A 24,841-nucleotide genomic window follows, 5' to 3' on the forward strand; every position below is an offset into this window, starting at 1 on the left:
TTCTGTGAAACAATATCGGTATCTCTCCAATCTCTGCACATATCTAAAGATCTTGGAAATGCCATTATCGCCTTTGCCCAAGCAGCACATTCCAAGAAACTTGTCCCGCACATCTTCAAACATACACCCTCTTACTTTAAGCGCATGCCTCTAGTACAAGACGTTGTGACCCCAGATATCGGTTGCCAATCTATTCCTCCCATAATCTTGCAGGTTTCCCCTCAGCCTCTGCCACTCCAAGAAAACAACACAAGTGTGTCCAACGTCTCCTGATAGCATTTGTCCTCTCATCCAGATAGGTGAACTCTGAAGGGCTGAATGATCTCTTTCAATGCTGGAAATAACTTCATGACTAAGGACACAGTCAATACTAAAGGAATTCTCCATTCCAGAGGGTTGGAAGCTCAGGTAATAAATGAATATTGCATTAAAAGAGATGTACATTTGGCACCTGAGAGAATCCAGGGTACAGTGGAGAAACACACAGTGCTGGAGGAACTCAGCAGGTCAGGCAGCACCAATGGAGGGGAATAAAGAGTCCTTGTTTCGGGCTGAGACCCTTCATCAGGACATCATATGGGCAAGGATCTGCTATAATAGTCAATGGTGTAGCAGGCTCGATTTGCTGACTGCTGTCAGCCCGCTTTGCTTTACCCGTTTCTGGCTGCAGCCCATGATGAGGTAGGTCTCGATATTGTGGTCCTTCAGGTAAGCATTCCTGTCACCGCCGTAACCTGCCTCCACTTCGTAATCCCCGTTAAGGTAGTTTAGCGTGGCTTTGGTAATGTGGATTCTCCTGCAGGTAGAGAGAGAGCGAGAGTGAGTTCAGTCAAAAAATTATGCAGACTGAGAACATCAGAGACTCATTGAGAGTTACAAGGACAAGCCAGCATACTACAGGCTGGTGGGCCTACCATCAGAGCTGAGTAAGTTTACTACAGGGAATTCTGAGACAGGAACAAAACGTATTTGGAAAGGCAAGGACTGATTAGGGATAGTCAGTGTGACTTTATGCGTGGGAAACGTATTGCATAAATTTGGTTTTTGAAAAAGTGACCAAGAAGATTGATAAGGATATGAATTCCTTCTTCTTCAGCCCTTTGCCTTTTCTACTTATCATCTCCAATCCTCTCATTTTATTCCTCTCCCTCACCCGCCTACCTTAGCTGCTCACTTGGTTTCACCTATCACCTGCCAGCTTCCCCCCACCCCCCATACCTTCTCATTCTGTCTTTCTCCCTTGCTTTTCAGTCCTGATAAAGGACCTTGACTTGAAGTGTCGACTGGCTACATCAGATGAGGAGGAATTTCTTTAGCCAGAGTGTAGTGAATCTGAGGAATTCATTGCCAGAGATGAATGTGGAGGCCAAGCCATTGGGTATGTTTAAAGCAGAAGTTGACAAGTTCTTGTTTAGGAAAGGTGTCAAAGTTACCTTCCCTCCTACATAGCCCTCCAATATTTTCAAGTTTAAGTTTAATTATCATTCAACCATACATGAATGTCCATGCATGCAGCCAAACAAAACAGTGTTACTCTGGGGCCAAGGTGCAAAACACAGCACCAACAGTCACAAACGGCACAAAGCACATGTAAGATTGCAAGCACATACAAGGTGTCAGTAAAATACAGTCGCTCAAAAAAATATAGTCCAAGTCCCTGAGTCCATGAATGTTGCAGCAATCTATAGTCGAGCACAATACAACTTGTCTTCTGCTGAGCAAACAGTAGGGAGCAGCACCGACCCTAGCTTGGATGCCGCTTTACACCAACTCCGGTGGGGTGCACCGACTCCAAGGCCTCTCTCCTGGACAGCTGTCAGCACGCGACACCGTAGCTTGAGCCCTGGTCCCTTGCTACAACGAGGCCATGCAGCTCCCCCACCATCTGCTCCTGCTGTTCACCAGTAAATCAGTGAATTAGACTCGCAGCATTCCACATTGATAATGCCCAGCAGCGCCATGCAATCACAAGAAAAGTGACTCAAACAATCACATCGACTCCTCCGATGCCTCTCTGACGCAGGCAGTAGGATGATCCGCACAAATCCAGCTCCTTCAATTACTCCACCATCGAGCACCTCACTGATGGGGTAGAACTGGAGTACTTTAAGGTCTTAATGTCCAGCAGGGTCTTGCAAGCATTAAAAATACATTTATAAAAGACAGCAACATCTCTGGTTGATCCCATAGAAGCTGTTGCAATCAAACGCATCCTCATCTTATCATAAGTTTCTATCACCCATGTGCCTATCTAAAAGTCTCTTAAACACCCCAGTGTATCTGCCTCTACCACCATCCCTATCCTCATAAGATATGCTCTCTAGTCCGGGCAGCAATGTGGTGATTCCTTTCTCCCCTCAGACGCAGCTCTGGGTCCCGCTCCTGTCATGTCTCCGCTCAGATGAGGAGTATGAAAGTGTGGGACAGAAGTGCAGATAGTCAGTGATTGTACTAGAGGAAGCGGAACAAGACTGTGAGAGGCAGCCACAATGAGCTTCTCCACCATGGACTCTCTACATCAACTTTCTTGCTGCCTCAGTAAAGCAGCCAGCATAATCAAAGTCCACATGCACCCCAGACACTCTCTCTTCTCCCCTCTCCCATCAGGCAGAAAATACAAAAGCCTGAGCTAGTGTTTACCCGCCTGTTTTAAGATTTTTGAAGGGTTCCCAAGGACGATAAGGTGGATTTTTGGCTAGCTGCACTGCACTTTCTCTGTAGCTGTCACACTGTGTTCTGCATTCTGCCAGTGTTATACCTTGTACTGTGCGACTGCGGCCACGGTAGCATAGTGGTTAGCGTGGGGCTATCATAGCTCAGGGCATTACAGAGTTCAGATTTCAATTGCGGCACCGTTCTGTAACAAGTCTCTGTACATCCTCCCTGTGGAATGCCTGGGTTTTCCCCGGGTGCTCCGGTTTCCTCCCATAATTCAGACATGCTGGGTAGGTTAATTGGTCATTGTAAATTGTCCCGAGATCAGGCTAGGGTTAATCCGGTTTGTCTTGGGTAACTGGGTCAGTGTGGCTCGAAGGGCCAGAAGGGCCTACTCCACACTAAATAAAATAAAATAGAATAATGATAATAGTCTGATCTGTATGACAGTACACCAGACAAGCTTTTTACCCTATCTTGGTACATGTGACAATAATACACCAATTCCAATACCATCAATGAGACCAAGAGACTGCAAACCACAGAGGGAGAGTGGGATGTTGTGTGAAACCAAGCTTATATGACAGAGCAAGATGGCATGAACTCGATTTGAGGTAATTTCCCCTTCTTTCCTCCTTCCCTCCATTCCTTTCTCTTCACCTGCCTATCACCTCCCTTTGGTGGTCATCTTCCTTTCCTTTCTCTCGTGGTCTACTCTCCTCTCATATCAGATTCATTCCTCTCCAGCCCTTTCCCTCTCTGACTTATCACCTCCTAGCTTCTGATTTCATCCCTCCTCCCCCACCCTCCAATCTTCCCCCTCACCTATCACCTTCCAGCTCACCTTCTTATTCTGGCTTCTGCCCCCTTCCTTTCAAGAACAGAAGGGCCAAAGCATCAATTCAGACCTGTTCTTTCAGACCTTAACCTGTTCTTTAACAGATTTGACATTGCGACCCCTGCCCATCCCCCACATAAGCCATCTGTTGTCGGCCCCCAACCAACACATATTCCACTCTCCCCTCCTACCCCTCCTCACAGTCCCCCACCCTGCTCTCATGACTATACCCCTTCCCCACACAAAACCACCACGGTGGGCTTCACAGCTGAACAGGTGAGAAGACAGCTGAAACGTCTCAACCCAAGCAAGGCTGCAGGACTGGATGGTGCCAGTACCAGGGTGCTCAAAACCTGTGCCCCTCAGCTGTGTGGAGTACTTTGCCATGTATTCAACATGAGCCGGAGGGTTCCTGTACTGTGGAAGATGTCCTGCCTCGTCCCTGTGCCGAAGACACCGCGCCCCAGCGGCCTCAATGACTACAGACCGGCGGCGTTGACCTCCCACATCATGAAGACCCTGGAGAGACTTGTTCTGGAGCTGCTCCGGCCTATGGTCAGGCCACACTTAGATCCCCTCCAGTTCGCCTACCAGCCCCGACTAGGAGTTGAGGATGCCATCGTCTACCCGCTGAACCGTGTCTACGCCCACCTGGACAAGCCAGCGAGCACTATGAGGGTCATGTTTTTTGACTTCTCCAGTGCATTCAACACCATCTGCCCTGCTCTGCTGGGGGAGAAGCTGACAGCAATGCAGGTGGATGCTTCCCTGGTATCATGGATTCTTGATTACCTGACTGGCAGACCACAGTACATGTGTTTGCAACACTGTGTGTCTGACAGAGTGATCAGCAGCACTGGGGCTCCACAGGGGACTGTCTTGTCTCCCTTTCTCTTCACCATTTACATCTCGGACTTCAACTACTGCACAGAGTCTTGTCATCTTCAGAAGTTTTAAGATGACTCTGCCATAGCTGGATGCATCAGCAAGGGAGATGAGGTTGAGTACAGGGCTACGGTAGGAAACTTTGTCACATGGTGTGAGCAGAATTATCTGCAGCTTAATGTGAAAAAGACTAAGGAGCTGGTGGTAGACCTGAGGAGAGCTAAGGTACCGGTGACCCCTGTTTCCATCCAGGGGGTCAGTGTGGACATAGTGGAGGATTACGAATACCTGGGGATACGAATTGACAATAAACTGGACTGGTCAAAGAACACTGAGGCTGTCTACAAGAAGGGTCAGAGCCGTCTCTATTTCCTGAGGAGACTGAGGTCCTTTAACATCGGCCGGACCATGCTGAGGATGTTCTGCGAGTCTGTGGTGGCCAGTGCTATCATGTTTGCTGTTGTGTGCTGGGGCAGCAGGGTGAGGGTAGCTGACACCAACAGAATCAACAAACTCATTCGTAAGGCCAGTGATGTTGTGGGGATGGAACTGGACTCTCTGACGGTGGTGTCTGAAAAGAGGATGCTGTCTAAGTTGCATGCCATCTTGGTCAATGTCTCCCATCCACTACATAATGTACTGGGTGGGCACAGGAGTACATTCAGCCAGAGACTCATTCCACCGAGATGCAACACAGAACGTCATAGGAAGTCACTCCTGCCTGTGGCCATCATACTTTACAACTCCTCCCTTGGAGGGTCAGACACCCTGAGCCGATAGGCTGGTCCTGGACTTATTTCATAATTTACTGGCATAATTTTACATAATACTATTTAACTATTTATGGTTCTATTACTATTTATTATTTATGGTGCAACTGTAACGAAAACCAATTTCCCCCGGGATCAATAAACATAGAAACATAGAAACATAGAAAATAGGTGCAGGAGTAGGCCATTCGGCCCTTCGAGCCTGCACCGCCATTTATTATGATCATGGCTGATCATCCAACTCAGAACACCGTCCCAGCCTTCCCTCCATACCCCCTGACCCCCGTAGCCACAAGGGCCATATCTAACTCCCTCTTAAATATAGCCAATGAACTGGCCTCAACTGTTTCCTGTGGCAGAGAATCCCACAGATTCACCACTCTCTGTGTGAAGAGGTTTTTCCTAATCTCGGTCCTAAAAGGCTTCCCCTCTATCCTCAAACTATAAAGTATGACTATGACTAAGAAGGGCCAAAGCATCAATTGTTTATTCCCCTCTATAGATGCTGCCTGATCTGCTGAGTACCGCCAGCATTTTGTGTGCTTTGTTGTAAGGGATTCTGTCCTCGCCTCTCCCTAGAACTCAGGATAAAGGGAGCAACCAGAGCTGCCTTGCTGCTATCAATTGATTCTGAGACACGCTCAGTCAGTGAGGATCAATAACTCCAGAAAAACTGGTCATGATATTAAACAGAAGCACAAAAAATAAAACAACGACTACATGCTAATTCTGGTGTCTGGAGTGCAGTTCTGTGAGTCTTGTTTTGATCGATTCAGTACAATACTGTTCCAGAGCTGTGATCTGATCCTTTTACACAAAAGAGAATTAAAGCACAAAGCACCAACTATCTTTCAAACTCACTAAGCCATGACACATTTGGCCCATCGAGTTCATACTATAAATGGCAACTCAGTACCATTTAGATATAGTATGAGTACACATGATAATAAATGAATGCTCCTTTGTGGCCTTGTGAAGTTTTCTGCTTACCAGAATCAGATTTATTATTACTGACAAGTACCACAAAATTTATTGTATTGCAGTAGCAGTAAAATTCAATACATTAAACATTACCAGAGGTTACAATAGGAAAAAATTACAAACAAATAACTACATAGGGCAAACAGAGAGCAAAGTCGTGAAGTGGTGCTCTGATTTATTGAAGAAGTAGACTGATTTTCGATTTTGAGGGAATCATGGGTATGGAGTTAGTTCAGGGGAAGGATTAGGGTGATCTTACTAAAAGGTAGATAAGATTTGAGGGGTTAGAGGGTCTCTTGTTTCTTCTAGACCTTAAGTGAATTTGAACACTTCTCAAGCTCTTCAGGGACACCCACTCCAGTTTTTTCTGTCTATTCATGTTACTGAATCCAGGCCAGACCAGCAGTTTAATGACATGAGAGATTATTGAAAGATTCATCTTCTGCATAACATTTCTGCAGCCAGACTGTGATGGTGGCCTATTAACCCATTCTGCTCTGAGGATGAGCATCTCCCTCCCTGCCCCCATCCCTGACATCTCCAATCCTTTACTCCACAGAGCAGTTCCTCTGGCAGCTTCCCACGTGTCAGGTTAACTAGGGGGAAATTATGGTGTAGCCAAGGTGGTCACTCATAGTCATAGTCATAGTCATACTTTATTGATCCCGGGGGAAATTGGTTTTCGTTACAGTTGCACCATAAATAATTAAATAGTAATAAAACCATAAATAGTTAAATAGTAATATGTAAATTATGCCAGGAAATAAGTCTAGGACTAGCCTATTGGCTCAGGGTGTCTGACCCTCCAAGGGAGGAGTTGTAAAGTTTGATGGCCACAGGCAGGAATGACTTCCTATGACGCTCTGTGTTGCATCTCGGAGGAATGAGCCCCTGGCTGAATGTACTCCTGTACCCACCCAGTACATTATGTAGTGGATGGGAGACATTGACCAAGATGGCATGCAATTTAGACAGCATCCTCTTTTCAGACACCACCGTCAGAGAGTCCAGTTCCATCCCCACAACATCACTGGCCTTACGAATGAGTTTGTTGATTCTGTTGGTGTCTGCTACCCTTAGCCTGCTGCCCCAGCACACAACAGCAAATATGATCGCACTGGCCACCACAGACTCGTAGAACATCCTCAGCATCGTCCGGCAGATGATAAAGGACCTCAGTCTCCTCAGGAAATAGAGACGGCTCTGACCCTTCTTGTAGACAGCCTCAGTGTTCTTTGACCAGTCCAGTTTATTGTCAATTCGTATCCCCAGGTATTTGTAATCCTCCACCATCTCCACACAGACCCCCTGGATGGAAACAGGGGTCACCGGTGCCTTAGCTCTCCTCAGGTCTACCACCAGCTCCTTAGACTTTTTCACATTAAGCTGCAGATAATTCTGCTCACACCATGTGACAAAGTTTCCTACCGTAGCCCTGTACTCAGCCTCATCTCCCTTGCTGATGCATCCAACTATGGCAGATGTTACATGGTACATGGTACATGCTATGGTATGTTACTATGGTACATGTTACACTCATGTAATATGTACACTCGACAAGAGTAACAAGGTTATGTAGCTGCAGCAGCAACACCATAATCCAAGGGTAGAGAACATAGAACGCTACAGCACAGAACAGGCCTTTTAGCCCGTGACCTTTCAGCCTACCCCTAAGACAATCCAATACTTCCTTCTCACATAGCCATCCATTTTTCTCTCATTCATGTACTTATCTAAGAGGCTCTTAAGTACCCCTAACATATCTGTCTCTAACCCCATCCTTGGCAAATGCAGAGAGAGAGGAAGGGGGGAGGGGGAAAGGGAGAGGGAGAGAGGGGGGTAGATAGAGAGGGGGAAGGGAGGGAGAGGGAGAGGGGGAAGGAGAGACAGGGGGGAGAGAGAGAGGGAGGGAGAGAGAGAGAGAGGGAGAATGAGAGAGAGAGAGAGAGATGTATGGAGATGTCTAATCAGTTCCATTCCAACAACAGAGTTGGAGATCCAAGCCTCACGTCTGCAGGGCTCGAGTGAAACTGTCAGGATATGGGACACCATTTAAGTGATCCATCTGTAATTCTCTTCCAATGGAAATTGGAACAGACCAGTGGGAACAGACAGGCCTAGTGCCTGTGTAGGATGAGAGGGTGGTAAGGAAGAGTAGTCATGATCAATGGTTCCATTTTATTTGGTATTGGGTTTGTCCAGCCGATAGGTAATCCTTACCCTGCCTTGCCTCCTGCTTCCATTTGGTTGGCCAAGGTGACATCATTTGACCAGACATCGAACTGCCACTTGCGGAGTCCCAGGACCCCGCAGTGCACTCGGCCACTGTGAATCCCAACGCGCATATTCACATTCACTCCTGTCACCTCTCGCACCAACCTGTGGGAGGCAGAAACAGAAATTACGTTAAATGGCAACAGACAGCTTCCCCTCTCCCACCAACCCACCTTCCCCTCACCTGCCAGCTTGTACTCCTTCCCCACACCCCCCCACCTCCTTATTCTGACCTGCCCCTTCCTTTCCAGTCCTGATGAAGGTTCTTGGCCCAAAACATAAACGGGCTATTTCTCTCCATGGATGCTGCCTCACTTGCTGAATTTTGTGTTCGTTGCGCAAGATTTCCAGCATCTGCAGAATCTCTTCTGTTTATAATTAATTTACTGCTTTCCGCAATCCTATGGGCTGGCATTCAATTGCTGAACAAGAGAGTGGTACACTATCAGAGGGCCCATCAATGAAATCAAGTCCCCATCTTGCAAATGTCTACAGTTGTAGCTTGGAGAACGTTCTAACTGGTTGCATCACTGTCTGATTTGGAGGGGCCACTGCACAGAATGAGAAAAAGCTGCAGAAGGTTGCAAACTCAAGTCAGCTCCATCATGGGCACCAGCCTCCCCACCAACGAGGGCATCTTCAAAAGCTGAGGCCTTAAGAAAGGGGTGTTCATCTTTCTGACACACTGTCTTTTGAAGCCTCTTGCCACCCCGGATGTACCTACCACCTTCTCATTGCTGCCATCAGGGAGGGGGTACAGGAGCCCGAAGACCCACACTCAACTTTTTAGGGACAGCTTCTTCCCCGCTGCCATCCGATTTCTGAACTGATAACAAACACTACGTCACTACTTTTGCTCTCTTTGTGCACTACTTATTTAATGTTTTTAATACATATTTCTTATTGTAATTTCTAGTATTTTTATAAGCACTGCATTGTACTGCTGCCACAAAACAACAAATTTCACTGCATGCGGTATGTCGATGATATATGAAGCTATTCGGAAGCTGGAACATCTGATCTCTCAGGTGCACGTAAAGGAACTGAAAGCATTAGCTTGACGGTAGAGGAGGGAGTTGCAAAACTATCTTATACATAGAACATAGAACAATTCAGTTCAAGAACAGGCCCTTTGCCCACGATCTCAGCATCGACTTACATTCAATCCCTTCTAGCTGTACATGTTCCAGTCTCTTAAAAAGCCACTATTGTATCTGCTTCCTCCACTCTCCACGACAACCTGGTCCAGGCAGCCACCACACTCCATACAAAAGTACATCTGCGCAACCACAACTCCCACAGATAGGATAGGACTTTAGTCCCTGCAGCGTAGGAGACTGAGGGGAGATTTGATGGAGGAATACAAAATTGCAATGGGTATAGATATGGTAAATGGTTTTTTCCACTGAGGTTTTTTCCACTGAGATTGGGTGAGACTACAACTAGAGGTCATGGGTTAAGGGTGAAAGGTGAAATGTTTAAGCAGCACGTGCGGGGGATCTTCTTCACTCAGAGGGTTGTGGGAGCGTGGAACGAGCTGCCAGCGGATACGGGCTCAAATGCAATGTTTGAGAGAAGTTTGGATAAGTACATGGATGGGAAGGGTGGGAAGGGTATGAAGGGCTACGGTCCCGACACTAGATGGGACTAGGCAGAATAACAGGCTGGCATGGACTAAATGGGCCGAAGAGGCTGCTTCTGTGCTGCAGTGCTCTATGACACTAAAACTATGTCACATCAACCAGTTAGATTCCTGAACCAAATGCATTATATGCTCATTCATTCCTTTGCTAGCCAAGGGATTATGCTCTTCATAAATGGGACCAACATTACAACAGAAAGCATTCCGTCTGCTGTAAAGTGCTCTGGTATTGAGCAGTGCTTTGTAAATGTCCTTTGTGTAGCTGTAAACATGAGGATTACTTTGAGAAATTGAAGGGCCAAACAGAAAGTCAAACTGCCCTAACTAGAAGTTTCTGCATATGCCCCCACATCCGGAAGCATTCCGTATGGACTTATTAAAAGTTGAAATTAAGCTTTTATGTATCTGTAAATTAAAAGACTATCTGGCTTGCTGGGTCAAATTCTAAACACAGGAAATTCTGCAGCTGCTGGAAATCCAGAGTAACACATACACAATGCTGCAAGAACTCAACAGGTCAGGCAGCATGTATGGAAGGGAATAAACAGCCAATTTTTAAATGGCTTTGGACATTACTGGCATTGCTAGTGAAGGGTCTCAGCCTGAAACAACATCTGTTTATTCCACTGGCTTGCTGTATTCCTCCAGCACTTAGTGTAAATTGGTTTGTGATTGTCACATCTACCGAAGGGCCTGTACTGTGTTACGTGCTACTCTGTGACTATCCCATATTGTCCCTTCAGCCCTTTACCTTTTCTATCTATCACATCCCAGTTTCTCACTTCACCCCCCACCCCCACCTGAAACCACCCATCACCTATTCGGTGCGTATCTCAATAAAGTAAAATAATAGACCTGGTTCTGATTCTGACATTACTTTCAGGGAGACATTTTACTTGAATTCCAAAGTTCCTCCATTCTACAACACTCCCCAGAAACCCTCTTCTCAATAAGTGGCTGATCGTATGGCTCAGTCAAATTAGCAGCACAAACCCTTTATTATTTAATTCCCATTACATGTGAAATTCTTTGATCTTTGAACTTTGAAGTGGATAGCCAGAGACTTTTTCCTGGGAAGGAAATGGCTAATACTAGCGGGCATAACTTTAAGGTGATTGGTGGAGAGTATACGAGGTGAGTTCTTTATACAGAGTGTGGTGGGCACGTGGAATGTGCTGCCAGAGGTGGCATCATGTACTCAAATCAATGAGGGGGGATCTCACTGAAACCTACTGAATATTAAATGGCCTAGACAGAGTGGATGTTTCAAATAATGGGGAAGTCTAAGACCAGAGGGCACAGCCTCAGAATAGAGGGGCATCCATCTAGAACACAGATGAGGAAGAATTTCTTTAGCCAGAGAGTGGTGAATCTGTGGAATTGATTGTCACAGACAGCAGTGGGAGAACAAGTCATTGGGTACATTTAAAGTGGAGGGTGATAAGTTTTTGATTAGTCGGGAAGTCAAAGCTATAGGGAGAAGGCTGGAGAATGGAGTTGAGAGGGATAATAAATCAGCCATAATGGAATGGCAGAGCAGACTCGATGGGCTGAATGGCCTAATTCTGCTCCTATGTCTTATGTCTTAGACACATTAGGGGCATTTAAGAAAATCTTGGATAGGCACATGGATGATAAAAACAATCAGGGCTACATGGGGGAAGGGTTAGATTGTTAGTAGTTTAAAAGAAACCTTTGAAACCTTTCAAATGTTGAAAGGCCCAGACAGAGTAGATTTGGAAAGGATGCTTCCCATAGTGGGGGAGTCTAGGACAAGAGGGCACAGCCTCAGGATAGAGGGGCGTTCACTTAAAACAAAGTTGCAGAGAAATTTCTTTAGCCAAAGGGTGGTAAATTTGTGGAATTTGTTACCACAGGAAGCTGTGGAGGCCAGATCATTGAGTGTATTTAAGGCAGAGACTGATAGGTTCTTGAATGGATATGGTATCAAAGATTACGGGAAGAAGCCTGGGGAATTGGGTTAAGGAGGGTAAAAAAAGAATCAGCCATGATTGAGTGGCAGAGCACAGTTGATGGGCCAAATGGCCTAATTCTGCTACTACATCTCATGGTCTAAAAAGTTGGCACAACGTCATTAACCAAAGGGCCTGTACTGTGCTGTAGTGTTCTATGTCTACTGCAAGTTCTATGTTCTGTTCTCATCAACAGAGACTCCATTGTGCTCTTGGGTAGAGAACTCCAAACATCCACCATTTTTTGGGCGTGGAGCTCAGAGCCCTTCTGATGAAGGCAGAGCTTTGCATTGACAAAAATGGCTATTCACAGTGAAAGGTATGACTGTGGGGAGTGTCACAGAACAGAGGGACATTGAAGTACAAATACATTGTTCCTGGAAAGTGGTAGACAGGGTGGTGAAGAAGGCATTGGCACACTGGCCTTCATCAGTCAGGGCACTGAACAAAAATGCTGGAAAGACATGGTATAGTTGTACAGGACACTAGCGAGGCCACACTTACAGCATTGTGTTCACTTCTGGACGTTCTGCTATTGGAGAGGTGTTACTTAACTGGAAAGAATGCAGAAAAAATGCAGGGATGCAAGGTAAATGGTAGGGCACTGAGGAGTGCAGTAGGACAGAGGGATCTGGGAATACAGGTAGAAAATTTCCTAAAAGTGGTGTCACAGGTAGATAGAGTCATAAAGAGAGCTTTTGGTACATTGGCCTTTATAAATCAAAGTATTGAGTATAAGAGTTGGAATGTTATGATGAGGTTGTATAAGGCATTGGTGAGGCCGAATTTGGAGTATTGTGTTCAGTTTTGGTCACCTATGACCATATAACAATTACAGCATGGAAACAGGCCATCTCGGCCCTTCTAGTCTGTGCCGAACTCTTACTCTCACCTAGTCCCACCAACCTGCACTCAGCCCATAACCCTCCATTCCTTTCCTGTCCATATATCTATCCAATTTAAATTTAAATGAAAACAATCCTAACTTTAAATGACAACAATCCTAATTAAATGACAACTTCCTAATTACAGGAAGGATATTAATAAGGTTGAAAGAGTGCAGAGAAGGTTTACAAGGGACTTGAGAAACTCAGTTACAGAGAAAGATTGAATAGGTTAGGACTTTATTCCCTGGAGTGTAGAAGAATGAGGGGAGATTTGATAGGGGTATATAAAATTATGATGGGTATAGATAGAGTGAATGCAAGCAGGCTTTTTCCACTGAGGCTAGAGGAGAAAAAAACCCAGAGGACATGGGTTAAGGGTGAAGGGGAAATAGTTTAAAGGGAACATTAGAGGAGGCTTCATCACACAGAGAGTAGTGGGAGTGTGAAATGAGCTGCCAGATGAAGTGGCAAATGCGGGCTCACTTTTAACACTTAAGAAAAACTTGGACAGGTACATGGATGAGAGGAGTATGGAGGGATATAGTCCAGGTGCAGGTCAGTGGGACTAGGCAGAAAAATGGTTTGGCAGAGCCAAGAAGAGCCAAAAGGCCTGTTTCTGTGCTGTAATGTTCTATGGTTCTATGGGCGTTGCCAGGACCTGGGGTCTGAATTACAGGGGGAAGCTGGGGCAAGGTAGGCCTTTATTCCACATAGCACACAAGACTGAAAGGTGACTTTAAAGAGGTGAATAAAATAATCAAAGACATAGATCTTGTGAATGCACACAATCCTTTTCCGTGGGTTGGACAATCAAGAACTAGTGGGCAAGGTTTAAGGTAAGAGGGAAAAGCTTTGATAAGAATAAGAGGAGCAGCTTTTTTTACACAAAAGGTGGTACGTATGTAGAATAAGTGCCAGAGGAAGTGGCTGAGGCAGATACAATAACAACTTTTAGTAAAAGACAAGAACATGGATAGGAAAGCTTATGGGCCAAATGCTGACAAATGGGACTAGCTTGGATGGGATAAGCTGGTCAGCATGGAACAGTTTATGGATTGCAAGGGTCTCTGTCTGTGCAGTATAACTCAATGAATTCTATGGTAGAACGATTAAATTTGGGTATATTCAAGAGGTCAAAAATGTAAGAACGTAAGGCTGGAATAGAAAGATAGAGAGCGAGATTACAATTTGAGACCGTGGAGGTGTTTGATAACAAGGATGATCACTTGAGAAACAAGTGACTGTTTATCTTGGAGTCACGCTACATCCAGAATACATGGCGTCACGGTAGGGTAGCAGTTAGTGCAACGCCATTACAGCTCAGGGGGTCAGAGTTCAGAGTTCAATTCCAGCATCCTCTGTAAGAAGTGTGTACGTCCTCCCTGTGAGCACGCGGGTTTCCTCCAGCTGCTCTGGTTTCCTCCCAAATCCCAAAGACACACCTACTGGTTAGAAGGTTAATTGATCATTGCAAATTGCTGTGTGATTAGACGATTAGTCTATGATTAAGTAGGTGAGTTGCTGGGTCATGTGGCTTTTTGGGTCGGAAGTGACTGCTCTGTGTTTCTCTAAATAAAATAGAAGAGTAAAATGAAACAGAAAGTAAGAAACACGGAGTAAAGTTCAAGATGACCTCAGATTTATAGGGACTGGACTAAAGAAGAGTGCCACAGGGTGGATCAAACAGTCAAGAGTGCAAATAACAAAAGGCTAGATAAGGGCTGACAGAGAAGAGACCAGTTAGGAAGAAACACTACTTTGTGCTTGTGATCTGCTAGTTCCCTGGCTTCACGCTAATGAGGTGCACTGGAACCACAACATTAGTAAGTTAATGACACTGGTGTCATAGTAGTCCTTGCTTTCCCTATCTTTTTGGGTCAGGTTCAAATTAAAATGTCACCCAAATTAATGAGTAAATTGCCTGTAATTATGAGACAACTTCTTTAAAAGGTGTGTTTCACTGTAGATGCTAATTAATTCCAAGGGAAACCCCCTTGATCACTTAATAAGGCACAATGCAAGCTATATGTTAGCCAGCTTTGCCTATGAGAAGTGTCTCTCAGTAAGGAAGTATTTTTCCAACACTCTGATGGGGGATTACTACCAGAAACAAAATAAGAGTTACAGGTGGAAGAAAATTGTAAACGTTTGGCTAAAATCAACTCTCTTCTGGAAATATACCGTGTTTCAAATTCAACAGTGTCTTTCACTTTCATTTCAAGATCCTGCAGAGCCACTGACTTGAAGGGACAAATGTAGCCGTTATAATTAAAGACTACCTTTATTTGTCACATGTTTATTGAAACAACGAAACATGCAGCGAAACGCATTGTTTTGCGCCGATGACCAACATAGTCCGAGGGAGGCTTGCAAGTGTTGCCATGTTTCTTGCATCAATGTAGCATGCCTGAAAGTCTTTAACCCTAAGCCATTCATCTTTGAAACGTGGGAGGAAACCAGTCATGGAGAGAGCAAACAATCCCCTGTACCAAGTGTGGCAGGAACAGAAACCTGATGGTGCTGTGAAGCGTTAAGCAACTGCTACAGTACTGTACCTCATGTAAACGACTCTGTTTCAATGGTGTTGGATGAAAAACCCCCCACTCCCCACGCTGATTTGCAACACAGTACACTATTAGTTTGCCTGCCTCCATCAATCATCCAGTTATCTCCCCAGTCCACCCCGGGTATCTCCTTAACCAGCTGCCATCTCCCCTTTCCACTCTCCACTCTCAGTTCTGATGCAGAGTTTCAATCTGAAATGTTGACAATTCCTTTGCTCCCACAGGTATTGCTCAACCTGCTGTTCTTCCCCCAAAAGTTTGTTCCTTAACTTCCGCTTCATCATACTGCCTTACATGTTTCGATACAATCACTATTCGTTCTTCTAATTCTTGAAGAGTAAAGACCCAACAAGAGAAAATCTGCAGATGCTGGAAATCCAAGCAACACATACAATTGAAAAAAAAAGATAGGTTAAGCCAAATGTAGGTCTACTACAGACAGAAACAGGTGAATTGATTATGGGGAGCAAGGACATGGCAGACCAATTGAATAATTACTTTGGTTCTGTCTTCACTAAGGAGGACATAAATAATCTTCCAGAAATAGTAGGGGACAGAGGGTCCAGTGAGATGGAGGAACTGAGCGAAATACATGTTAGTAGGGAAGTGGTGTTAGATAAATTGAAGGGATTAAAGGCAGATAAATCCCCAGGGCCAGATGGTCTGCATCCCAGAGTGCTTAAGGAAGTAGCCCAAGAAATAGTGGATGCATTAGTGATAATTTTTCAAAACTCGTTAGATTCTGGACTAGTTCCTGAGGATTGGAGGGTGGCTAATGTAACCCCACTTTTTAAAAAAGGAGGGAGAGAGAAACAGGGGAATTATAGACCGGTTAGCCTAACGTCGGTGGTGGGGAAACTGCTAGAGTCAGTTATCAAAGATGTGATAACAGCACATTTGGAAAGCAGTGAAATCATCGGACAAAGTCAGCATGGATTTGTGAAAGGAAAATCATGTCTGACGAATCTCATAGAATTTTTTGAGGATGTAACTAGTAGAGTGGATAGAGGAGAACCAGTGGATGTGGTATATTTGGATTTTCAGAAGGCTTTTGACAAGGTCCCACACAGGAGATTAGTGTGCAAACTTAAAGCACACGGTATTGGGGGTAAGGTATTGATGTGGATAGAGAATTGGTTGGCAGACAGGAAGCAAAGAGTGGGAATAAGTGGGACCTTTTCAGAATGGCAGGCAGTGACTAGTGGGGTACTGCAAGGCTCAGTGCTGGGATCCCAGTTGTTTACAATATATATTAATGACTTGGCTGAGGGAATTAAATGCAGCATCTCCAAGATTGAGTATGACACGAAGCTGGGCGGCAGTGTTAGCTGTGAGGAGGATGCTAAGAGGATGCAGGGTGACTTGGATAGGTTAGGTGAGTGGGCAAATTCATGGCAGATGCAATTTAATGTGGATAAATGTGAGGTTATCCACTTTGGTGGCAAAAACAGGAAAACAGATCATTATCTGAATAGTGGCCGATTAGGAAAAGGGGAGGTGCAACGAGACCTGGGTGTCATTATACACCAGTCATTGAAAGTGGGCATGCAGGTACAGCAGGCAGTGAAAAAGGCGAATGGTATGCTGGCATTTATAGCAAGAGGATTCGAGTACAGGAGCAGGGAGGTACTACTGCAGTTGTACAAGGCCTTGGTGAGACCACACCTGGAGTATTGTGTGCAGTTTTGGTTCCCTAATCTGAGGAAAGACATCCTTGCCATAGAGGGAGTACAAAGAAGGTTCACCAGATTGATTCCTGGGATGGCAGGACTTTCACATGATGAAAGACTGGATGAACTAGGCTTATACTCGTTGGAAGTTAGAAGATTGAGGGGGGATCTTATTGAAACGTATAAAATCCTAAAGGGATTGGACAGGCTAGATGCAGGAAGATTGTTCCTGATGTTGAGGAAGTGCAGAACGAGAAGTCACAGTTTGAGGATAAAGGGGAAGCCTTTTAGGACCGAGATTAGGAAAAACTTCTTCACACAGAGACTGGTGAATCTGTGGAATTCTCTGCCACAGGAAACAGTTGAGGCCAGTTCATTGGCTATATTTAAGAGGGAGTTAGATATGGCCCTTGTGACAAAAGGAATCAGGGGGTATGGAGGGAAGGCTGGTACAGGGTTCTGAGTTGTATGATCAGCCATGATCATACTGAATGGCGGTGCAGGCTCGAAGGGCCGAATGGCCTACTCCTGCACCTATTTTCTATGTTTAATTCTCTCTGAGTAGCCTCCAACCTGATGGCATGAACATCAATTTCTCGAACCTCCAGTAATGCCCCCCCCACCACCTTTACCATTCCCCATTCCATTTCCCTCTCTCACCTTACCTGCCCATCACCTCCCTCTGGTGCTCTTCCCCCTTCCCTTTGTTCCATGGCCTTCTGTCCTCTCCTATCAGCTTTCCCCTTCTGCAGCCTTTTATCAATTTCACCAATCGACTTCCCAGCTGTTTAATTCACCCCTCCCGGTTTCATCTGTCACCTACTAATTTGTATTTCTTCCTCCCCTTCCCCCACCTTCTAACTCTGACCTCATCTTTTTTCTCCAGTCCTGATGAAGGGTCTCGGCCCGAAACATCGACTGTTTACTTTTTTCCATCGATGCTGCCTGTCCTGCTGAGTTCCTCCAGCATTTTGTGTGTATTGCTCAGAGTAAAGACCCAACTTGCTTAGCCTGTCTAGACAACAGATTCCTCAGATACTGGAATATGGAGGAACAACCAATCTGCTGGAGGAACTCAGCAGGTTGAGCAGCATCACTGGAGGGTAGGAACTGTTGATGCTTTGGCTTGAAACGCTACTTCAAATCCCGATCTTTCTCTCCCCACCCATCCCTCAGATACGGCACTGCAGGGTAATGACTTACAGCACCAACTGCTGAGGCTCCAAGCCCACCACTGTCTGCCCAGGCCCGCACGGGTTCCCCCAGGTGCTCTGGTTTCCTCCTACATTCCAAATGCGTATGGGTTAGTAAAAACACTGAATATGACAGCACACAACACACCCTTCAGCCCACAATGACATGACAACCTTTTAACCTACTCTAAGATTCATCTAACCCTTTCCTCCTACATAGTCCTCCATTTTTCTATCATCCATGTACCTATCTAAGAGTCTCTTTAATGCCCCTAATGTATCTTCCTCTACCACCACTCCTGCCAATGTGTTCCACAGACTCACCACTCTCTGTGTAAAATATATACCTCTGACATCCTCCTATCCTCTTCTCCATTCACCTTAACTTGATGCCCCCTCGGGTTAGTACGTTCTGAGTTGGCTCTGGAAACATGGCAACACCTGTCAGCTGCCCCCAGCTCGTGCTTGGGCTGCACTGGTGTTGACACAAAATGATGCATCTTACCGTGTGTTTCGATGTTTTGATGTACGTGACAAATAAAGCTAATCTTTCTCTAGCCCTTAGAGATGCCACTCGACCTGCTGAGTTACTCCAGCAGATTGTTTGTTGCTGTTTTGCCTGTCACCCGGAAGATCACAGGGTTGGCTGCCCAGGTGCTCAAGTGTGGCATGTCTCCCAGCAGTGACTGAGGAGGGCTAGCAAGCAGCAGAAGGGTGTAAGGTCATACTTACGAAATGGCCTCAATCATATCCACTCCCATTTCAACACAGCAATGAGCGTGGTCAGCCCGGGCTTCAGGTAGGCCCGACACACAGTAATAGCAATCACCTAGGATCTTGATACGCAGGCAATGGTTCTCCTGGAAAGGAGAGAAGAAAGGAGGTAAGGGCAAGTAAAATATACAAACGAAATGCAGGTACACAAAACATACATGGACCAATACCATTTATCAAGTAAAATATACAAATGAAATGCAGGTACACAAAACATACATGGACCAATACCATTTATCAAGTAAAATATACAAACGAAATGCAGGTACACAGAACATACATGGACCAATACCATTTATCAAGTAAAATACACAAATGGAATGCAGGTACACAGAACATACATGGACCAATACCATTTATCAAGTAAAATATACAAACGAAATGCAGGTACACAGAACATACATGGACCAATACCATTTAGCAAGTAAAATATACAAATGAAATGCAGGTACACAGAACATACATGGACCAATACCATTTAGCAAGTAAAATATACAAATGAAATGCAGGTACACAGAACATACATGGACCGATACCATTTAGCAAGTAAAATACACAAATGGAATGCAGGTACACAGAACATACATGAACCGATACCATTTATCAAGTAAAATATACAAACGAAATGCAGGTACACAGAACATACATGGACCAATACCATTTATCAAGTAAAATATACAAATGAAATGCAGATACACAGAACGTACATGGACCAATACCATTTATCAAGTAAAATACACAAATGGAATGCAGATACACAGAACATACATGGACCAATACCATTTAGCAATGCCACACTTGAGCATTTAGCAAGGATGGGAACTCCTGCAGTAGAACGTTACAGCACAGTGCAAGTTCTTCAGCCGATAATATTGTGCCAACCTTTAAACCTACTCTAATATTAATTTAATCCTTCCCTGTAGCTCTCACTTTTTCTATCATCCATGTGCTTATCTAAGAGTCTCTTAAAACTCCCTAATGTATCTGCCTCTACCACTACCCCTGGCAGGGCATTCCACACTCCATGGCAGTGTCTACCACTCTCCGTGGAAATACTGTCCCCCTCACATGCCCTCTGCGCTTTCCTCTAATCACCCTGGAATAAAGGTGCTGACTGTTCACTCTTTCTATCCTCTTTCACTCCAAAGGGAAGAGCCCGAGCTCACTTGTAGAAACATATAAAACTATGAAAGGGATAGCTAAGATAGAGGCAGGAAAGTTGTTTCCACTGGTACGTGAGACTAGAACTAGGGGACATAGCCTCAAGATTTGGGGGAATAGATTTAGGATGGAGATGAAGAGGAACTGCTTTTCCCAGAGGGTGGTGAATCTGTGGAATTCTCTGTCCAATGAAGCAGTGGAGGCTAGCTCAGTAAATATATTTAAGACAAGGTTGGACAGATTTTTGCATAGTAAGGGAATTAAAGGTAATGGGAAAAAGGCAGGTAGGTGGAGATGAGCCCATGGCCAGATCAGCCATGGTCTTATTGAATGGCAGAACAGGCTCGACGGGCCAGACGGCCGACTCCTGCTCCTATTTCTTATGTTCTTAACTTCATAAGGCATGCTCTCTAATCCAGACAGTATTCTGGTAAATCTTTGCACCCTCTTTAAAGCTTCCACATCATTCCTAAATGAGGCAAACATAACTGAACACAATACTCCAAGTATAGTCTAGCCAAAGTTTTATAGAGCTGCAACATTACCGTGCGGCTCCTGAACTCAATCCCCTGAATAGAGAAGGCCAACACACAATGCGCCTTCTTAACCTCCCTATCAGCTTGCATGGAAACTTTGAGAGATCCATGGACATGGACTCCCAAGATCTGCTTCTCTACACTGCCAAGAATCCTGCCATTAACCCTGTACTCTGCCTTCAAATTGGACCTTCCCAAATGTATCACTTCACACTTCTCCAGACTGAACTTCTTCTGCCACTTCTCAGCCCATTTCTGCATCCTATCAGTGTCCTGCTGTAACCCTTCTGCACTATTACACCACCAACCTTTCTGTCATTTGAAAACTTACCAACCCACCCTTCCACTTCCTCATGCAAGTCATTAATAAAAATCATGAAGACCAGGGGTCCCAAAACACCACTGGTCACCAACCTCCAAACAGAGTACACTCCATCTACTACCACCTTCAGCCCTCTGTAGGCAAGCCAATTCCAAATTAGCACAGCCAGGTTTCCCTGAATCCCATGCCTCATGACTTCCTAAATGATCCCACCTTGGGGAACCTTGCTGAATGCTTTACTAGAATCCATATGCAGCACATCCACCCTTCTATTTTCATCAATCTGTTTTGTCACTTCAATTAAGTACCTATCAACATCCACGTTTTAATATACCCAGTGGCTTTGTCCCCAGCTGCCTGTGGCAATGATTTCCACAGACTCATCACCCTCTGGCTAATTTCTCCTCATCTGTGTTCTAAAGGAATGTCCTTGTATTCTGAGGCTGTGCCCTCTGGTCCAAGACTCACCCACTAAGGAAACATCCTCTCCACATCCATTCTATCTAGATCTTTCAATATTCAATAGGCTTCATTGAGATCCCCCCCATTCTTCTAAACGCCAGCGAGTACAGGCCAGCCATCAAATGCTCCTCATACATTAACTCTTGCATTTGATGCTGTAGAATCGCTTTACTTTTAAGACCAGAATATTAACAGCAGAACAAGTGAAGGACGGAATGAAGCATAGTGGTTTGGGTAAAGTTGACTTACTGCTGCAAGCTTGTCAAATCTGGCAAAAAGTTCATTGAGGGTCATGACTAACTCCTGAGCCATGCACTGCGAGGCCAGGCTGGTGAAGCCCTCAATGTCTGCGAAGAGGATGCTGCAACAGCAAACAGAAAGATTAACGAAGATTAGCTTTACTCATCACACGTACATCGAAACATTGAAGTATACAGTGAAATGTATCCTTTGCACCAAATCAAATCAGCGAGGATTGTGCTAGGGGCAGCCTTCAAGTATCAGCATGTTTGCGGCGGCAGTATAGCATGCCCACAACCCGTATGTCTTTGGGATGTGGGAGGGAACTGGAGAAAACCCAAGCAGTCATAGAAGGAACGTACCAACTCCTTACAGACATCACTATAAAGCAATTGTACCAATCACTACGCGACTGTGTATAGGGAGATATGAAGGGAAGTACACCACAACCACCAAACTTCACAAACCTACAGTTCCTTTTACTTTTCTTAAGCCAAGGGGTAACTTGAAACTGTGGCAGTATGGGTTTGAAAAGTGACTGACTGGGCACCTAAAAGGATTTTATTAATGACCCAATGATGAAACTCTCACTAAATCAACTACAGGTTTATGCCACTAGGCAGCTTTTACCTTTTCACAGCCAGACTATCAATCCTATTAGAAATTGTGTCTTTTAAACAAAGAATAGCATCTTCTCTGTTGCTTCATCTGGTTTCATAACCACTGAGATGATTCTGTTGGCACAGTTGTAATGGCAGCCAATTTGTGCCCAAACAGTGTGCAATAACTTCACCACTCCTATTAACTCCATAAAAGTTCTACTGAATCTATACATCAACTCTTGTGAGTTCGTTTGCCTGAAACAAAATCAAAAAAAATACTCATCAAGCCAGGGAGCATTTGTGGAATGAGAAATATCTCTATCTATCTCTCCCCCTCTCTTCACTCCACCCTCGTGCCATTGGCACGATTTTAGTTCAGTGGTAAAAATAATGACATGGCGAAGTTATCCCATCTGGTTGATGCTCCTGAGACTGAGAGGTACAATTTGCTCTCATGACCGTAGCCACTGTTTATCCTCAGCCCTACGTCAAACAGTGTGAGGAGAAGCACGTCTGCAGCACTTAGCAATTATCACCCTGAGCCAGTGCTGAGAGCTACTGAACAATGAACATAAACACCTCTACTTAAACTCAGGCTACATCCACACTACGCCAGATAATTTTGAAAACGCCGGTTTCAAGTAAAAACGACAGGCGTCTACACTCAGTGTTTTTCAAAATATCTCCGTCCACATTAGATGGATATTTGGGCGAATCTCCTCCTACTGGGCATGCGCAGGACACACAGAAAACAAGCGAAGAGGAAACGATATACTTAGTGCGTGTTTGTCCAGTTACAGAGTAGAAAAACTTAAAAGGAATTGCTCTTGGCTCTCGCGGAGGAGGACTTAAAACTTAAAAAAAAACAAATACTGGAGGCAACCGACAGGGAGTTCACGGACAGTATGACCCAGCTGACGACGAACATTGAAAAATTGACTAACTCTGTTGTATTAATAAAGCACCTTGTTAAATGTATAAAACGTCTGCATCAGCGTTATCTTGTATTTCCATACAATGTTACATTAGGCTGTTACATATCTATTGTCAGAGAAGTACTTGCATAAATAGGTAAACCACCTTCATACAAGCAAGGACAGAAAACAGGGCGAAGTGAGTTTACTTATTCACTTCTTCACCTTGTTGTTAAAACAACAAACATCTGTCCCGGCACGTCATGACAGAGTTTTTAAATAGTCAAAAAAGCTCACTTTACAGTTTAACTCTCACGCCGTTCACACCGACTGCGCGTTATAACAGTTCACGCAGTACCAAGCAGAAGCAGAAAAAGCATTGTTGTTATGGGTGTTGTCATGACAGCGTTTTTAAATCTCTCCGATTGCCCCGTACACACTACGCCAGATATTAAGCGTTTACAGATTTATTCACTCTGGAGAGTGTTTTCGAAAATCTCCGTTTTCGGGGGCTGAAAATGCCGGCTCGGTGTGGATGGGAGGGCAAAATGAAGAGAAAAAGCTTCGTTTTCAAAATTATCCGGCGTAGTGTGGACGTACCCTAAGAGAAGAAGAAATACATTGCAAATTTAATGAATAATTGCTTTAGGCCATTAATCTGCAATGGACGTTCCTGTTAGGGGTAGAGAGTCAGAGAGCACTACACTAATGTGCAGAAACAGACCCTTTAGTCCATCTAGTCCATGCCAACCCATTATTCTGCCTAGTCCCACCGGTCAGCACCCAGAGCATAACTCTCCATGACCCTTCCATTCAAGTACTTATCCAAACTTTTCTTAAATGGTGAACTCAAACCAGCATCTACCACTTGTGCTGGCAGCTCATTCCACACTTGCACATCCTTTGAGTGAAAAAGTTCCTCACATTTGCCTTAAACATTTCACCTTTCACCCTTAACCCATTACCTCTAATTCTAGTCTCACCCAACCACAATGGAAAATCCTGCTTGCATTTACCCTATCTGTACCCCTCATAATTTTATATAGCTCTATTAAATCTCCCCTAATTCTCCTACACTCCAAGGAATAAAGACCTCACCTATTCAACCTTTCCTTACAACTCAGGGGCATACAGAATGGAAACAGGTCTTTTGGCCTTACTTGTCTACACTGACCATGAACACACCTATTTGCGGCAAACTCGCATTAATCCTATTTTTCTTCCTTCCCCCCACAGTTCCAATAGCTTCCCCCATACAACTCAATTTACAGTGGAGAATTAATCTACAAACTCACACATCATCAGGATGTGTGTCACATCATCAGGATGTGCAAACTCACACATCATCAGGATGTGCAAACTCACACATCATCAGGAAGGCGTGGTGATGAATAGGCAAGTTCCACACAGACAACACTTAAGGTCGGAATTGAACGGTGAAGGAACAGGGCTACGCGCTGTACCCAATACCAACGATTTATCTATTTATTGAGTGAGA

At 44.7% G+C, this 24,841-nt stretch overlaps 1 protein-coding gene across 2 annotated transcripts in view; it reads right to left on the reverse strand.

Annotated features, from left to right (window-relative positions):
• The window catches only part of adcy5 (adenylate cyclase 5), a 396,314-nt gene that overhangs the window by 138,521 nt on the left and 232,952 nt on the right, over window positions 1-24,841 (reverse strand). For both annotated transcript variants that reach the window (XM_072260948.1, XM_072260947.1), the window contains 4 exons: window positions 21,837-21,948; window positions 19,065-19,192; window positions 8,350-8,508; window positions 655-796 (listed from right to left, as the gene is read on the reverse strand). In XM_072260948.1, coding sequence (XP_072117049.1) covers window positions 655-796; window positions 8,350-8,508; window positions 19,065-19,192; window positions 21,837-21,948 — 541 coding nt within the window. The remainder of the gene's footprint in view (window positions 1-654; window positions 797-8,349; window positions 8,509-19,064; window positions 19,193-21,836; window positions 21,949-24,841) is intronic.

The sequence above is a fragment of the Mobula birostris genome, chromosome 6, assembly GCF_030028105.1.
Source record: "Mobula birostris isolate sMobBir1 chromosome 6, sMobBir1.hap1, whole genome shotgun sequence".
In the NCBI taxonomy this organism is placed as follows: domain Eukaryota; kingdom Metazoa; phylum Chordata; class Chondrichthyes; order Myliobatiformes; family Myliobatidae; genus Mobula; species Mobula birostris.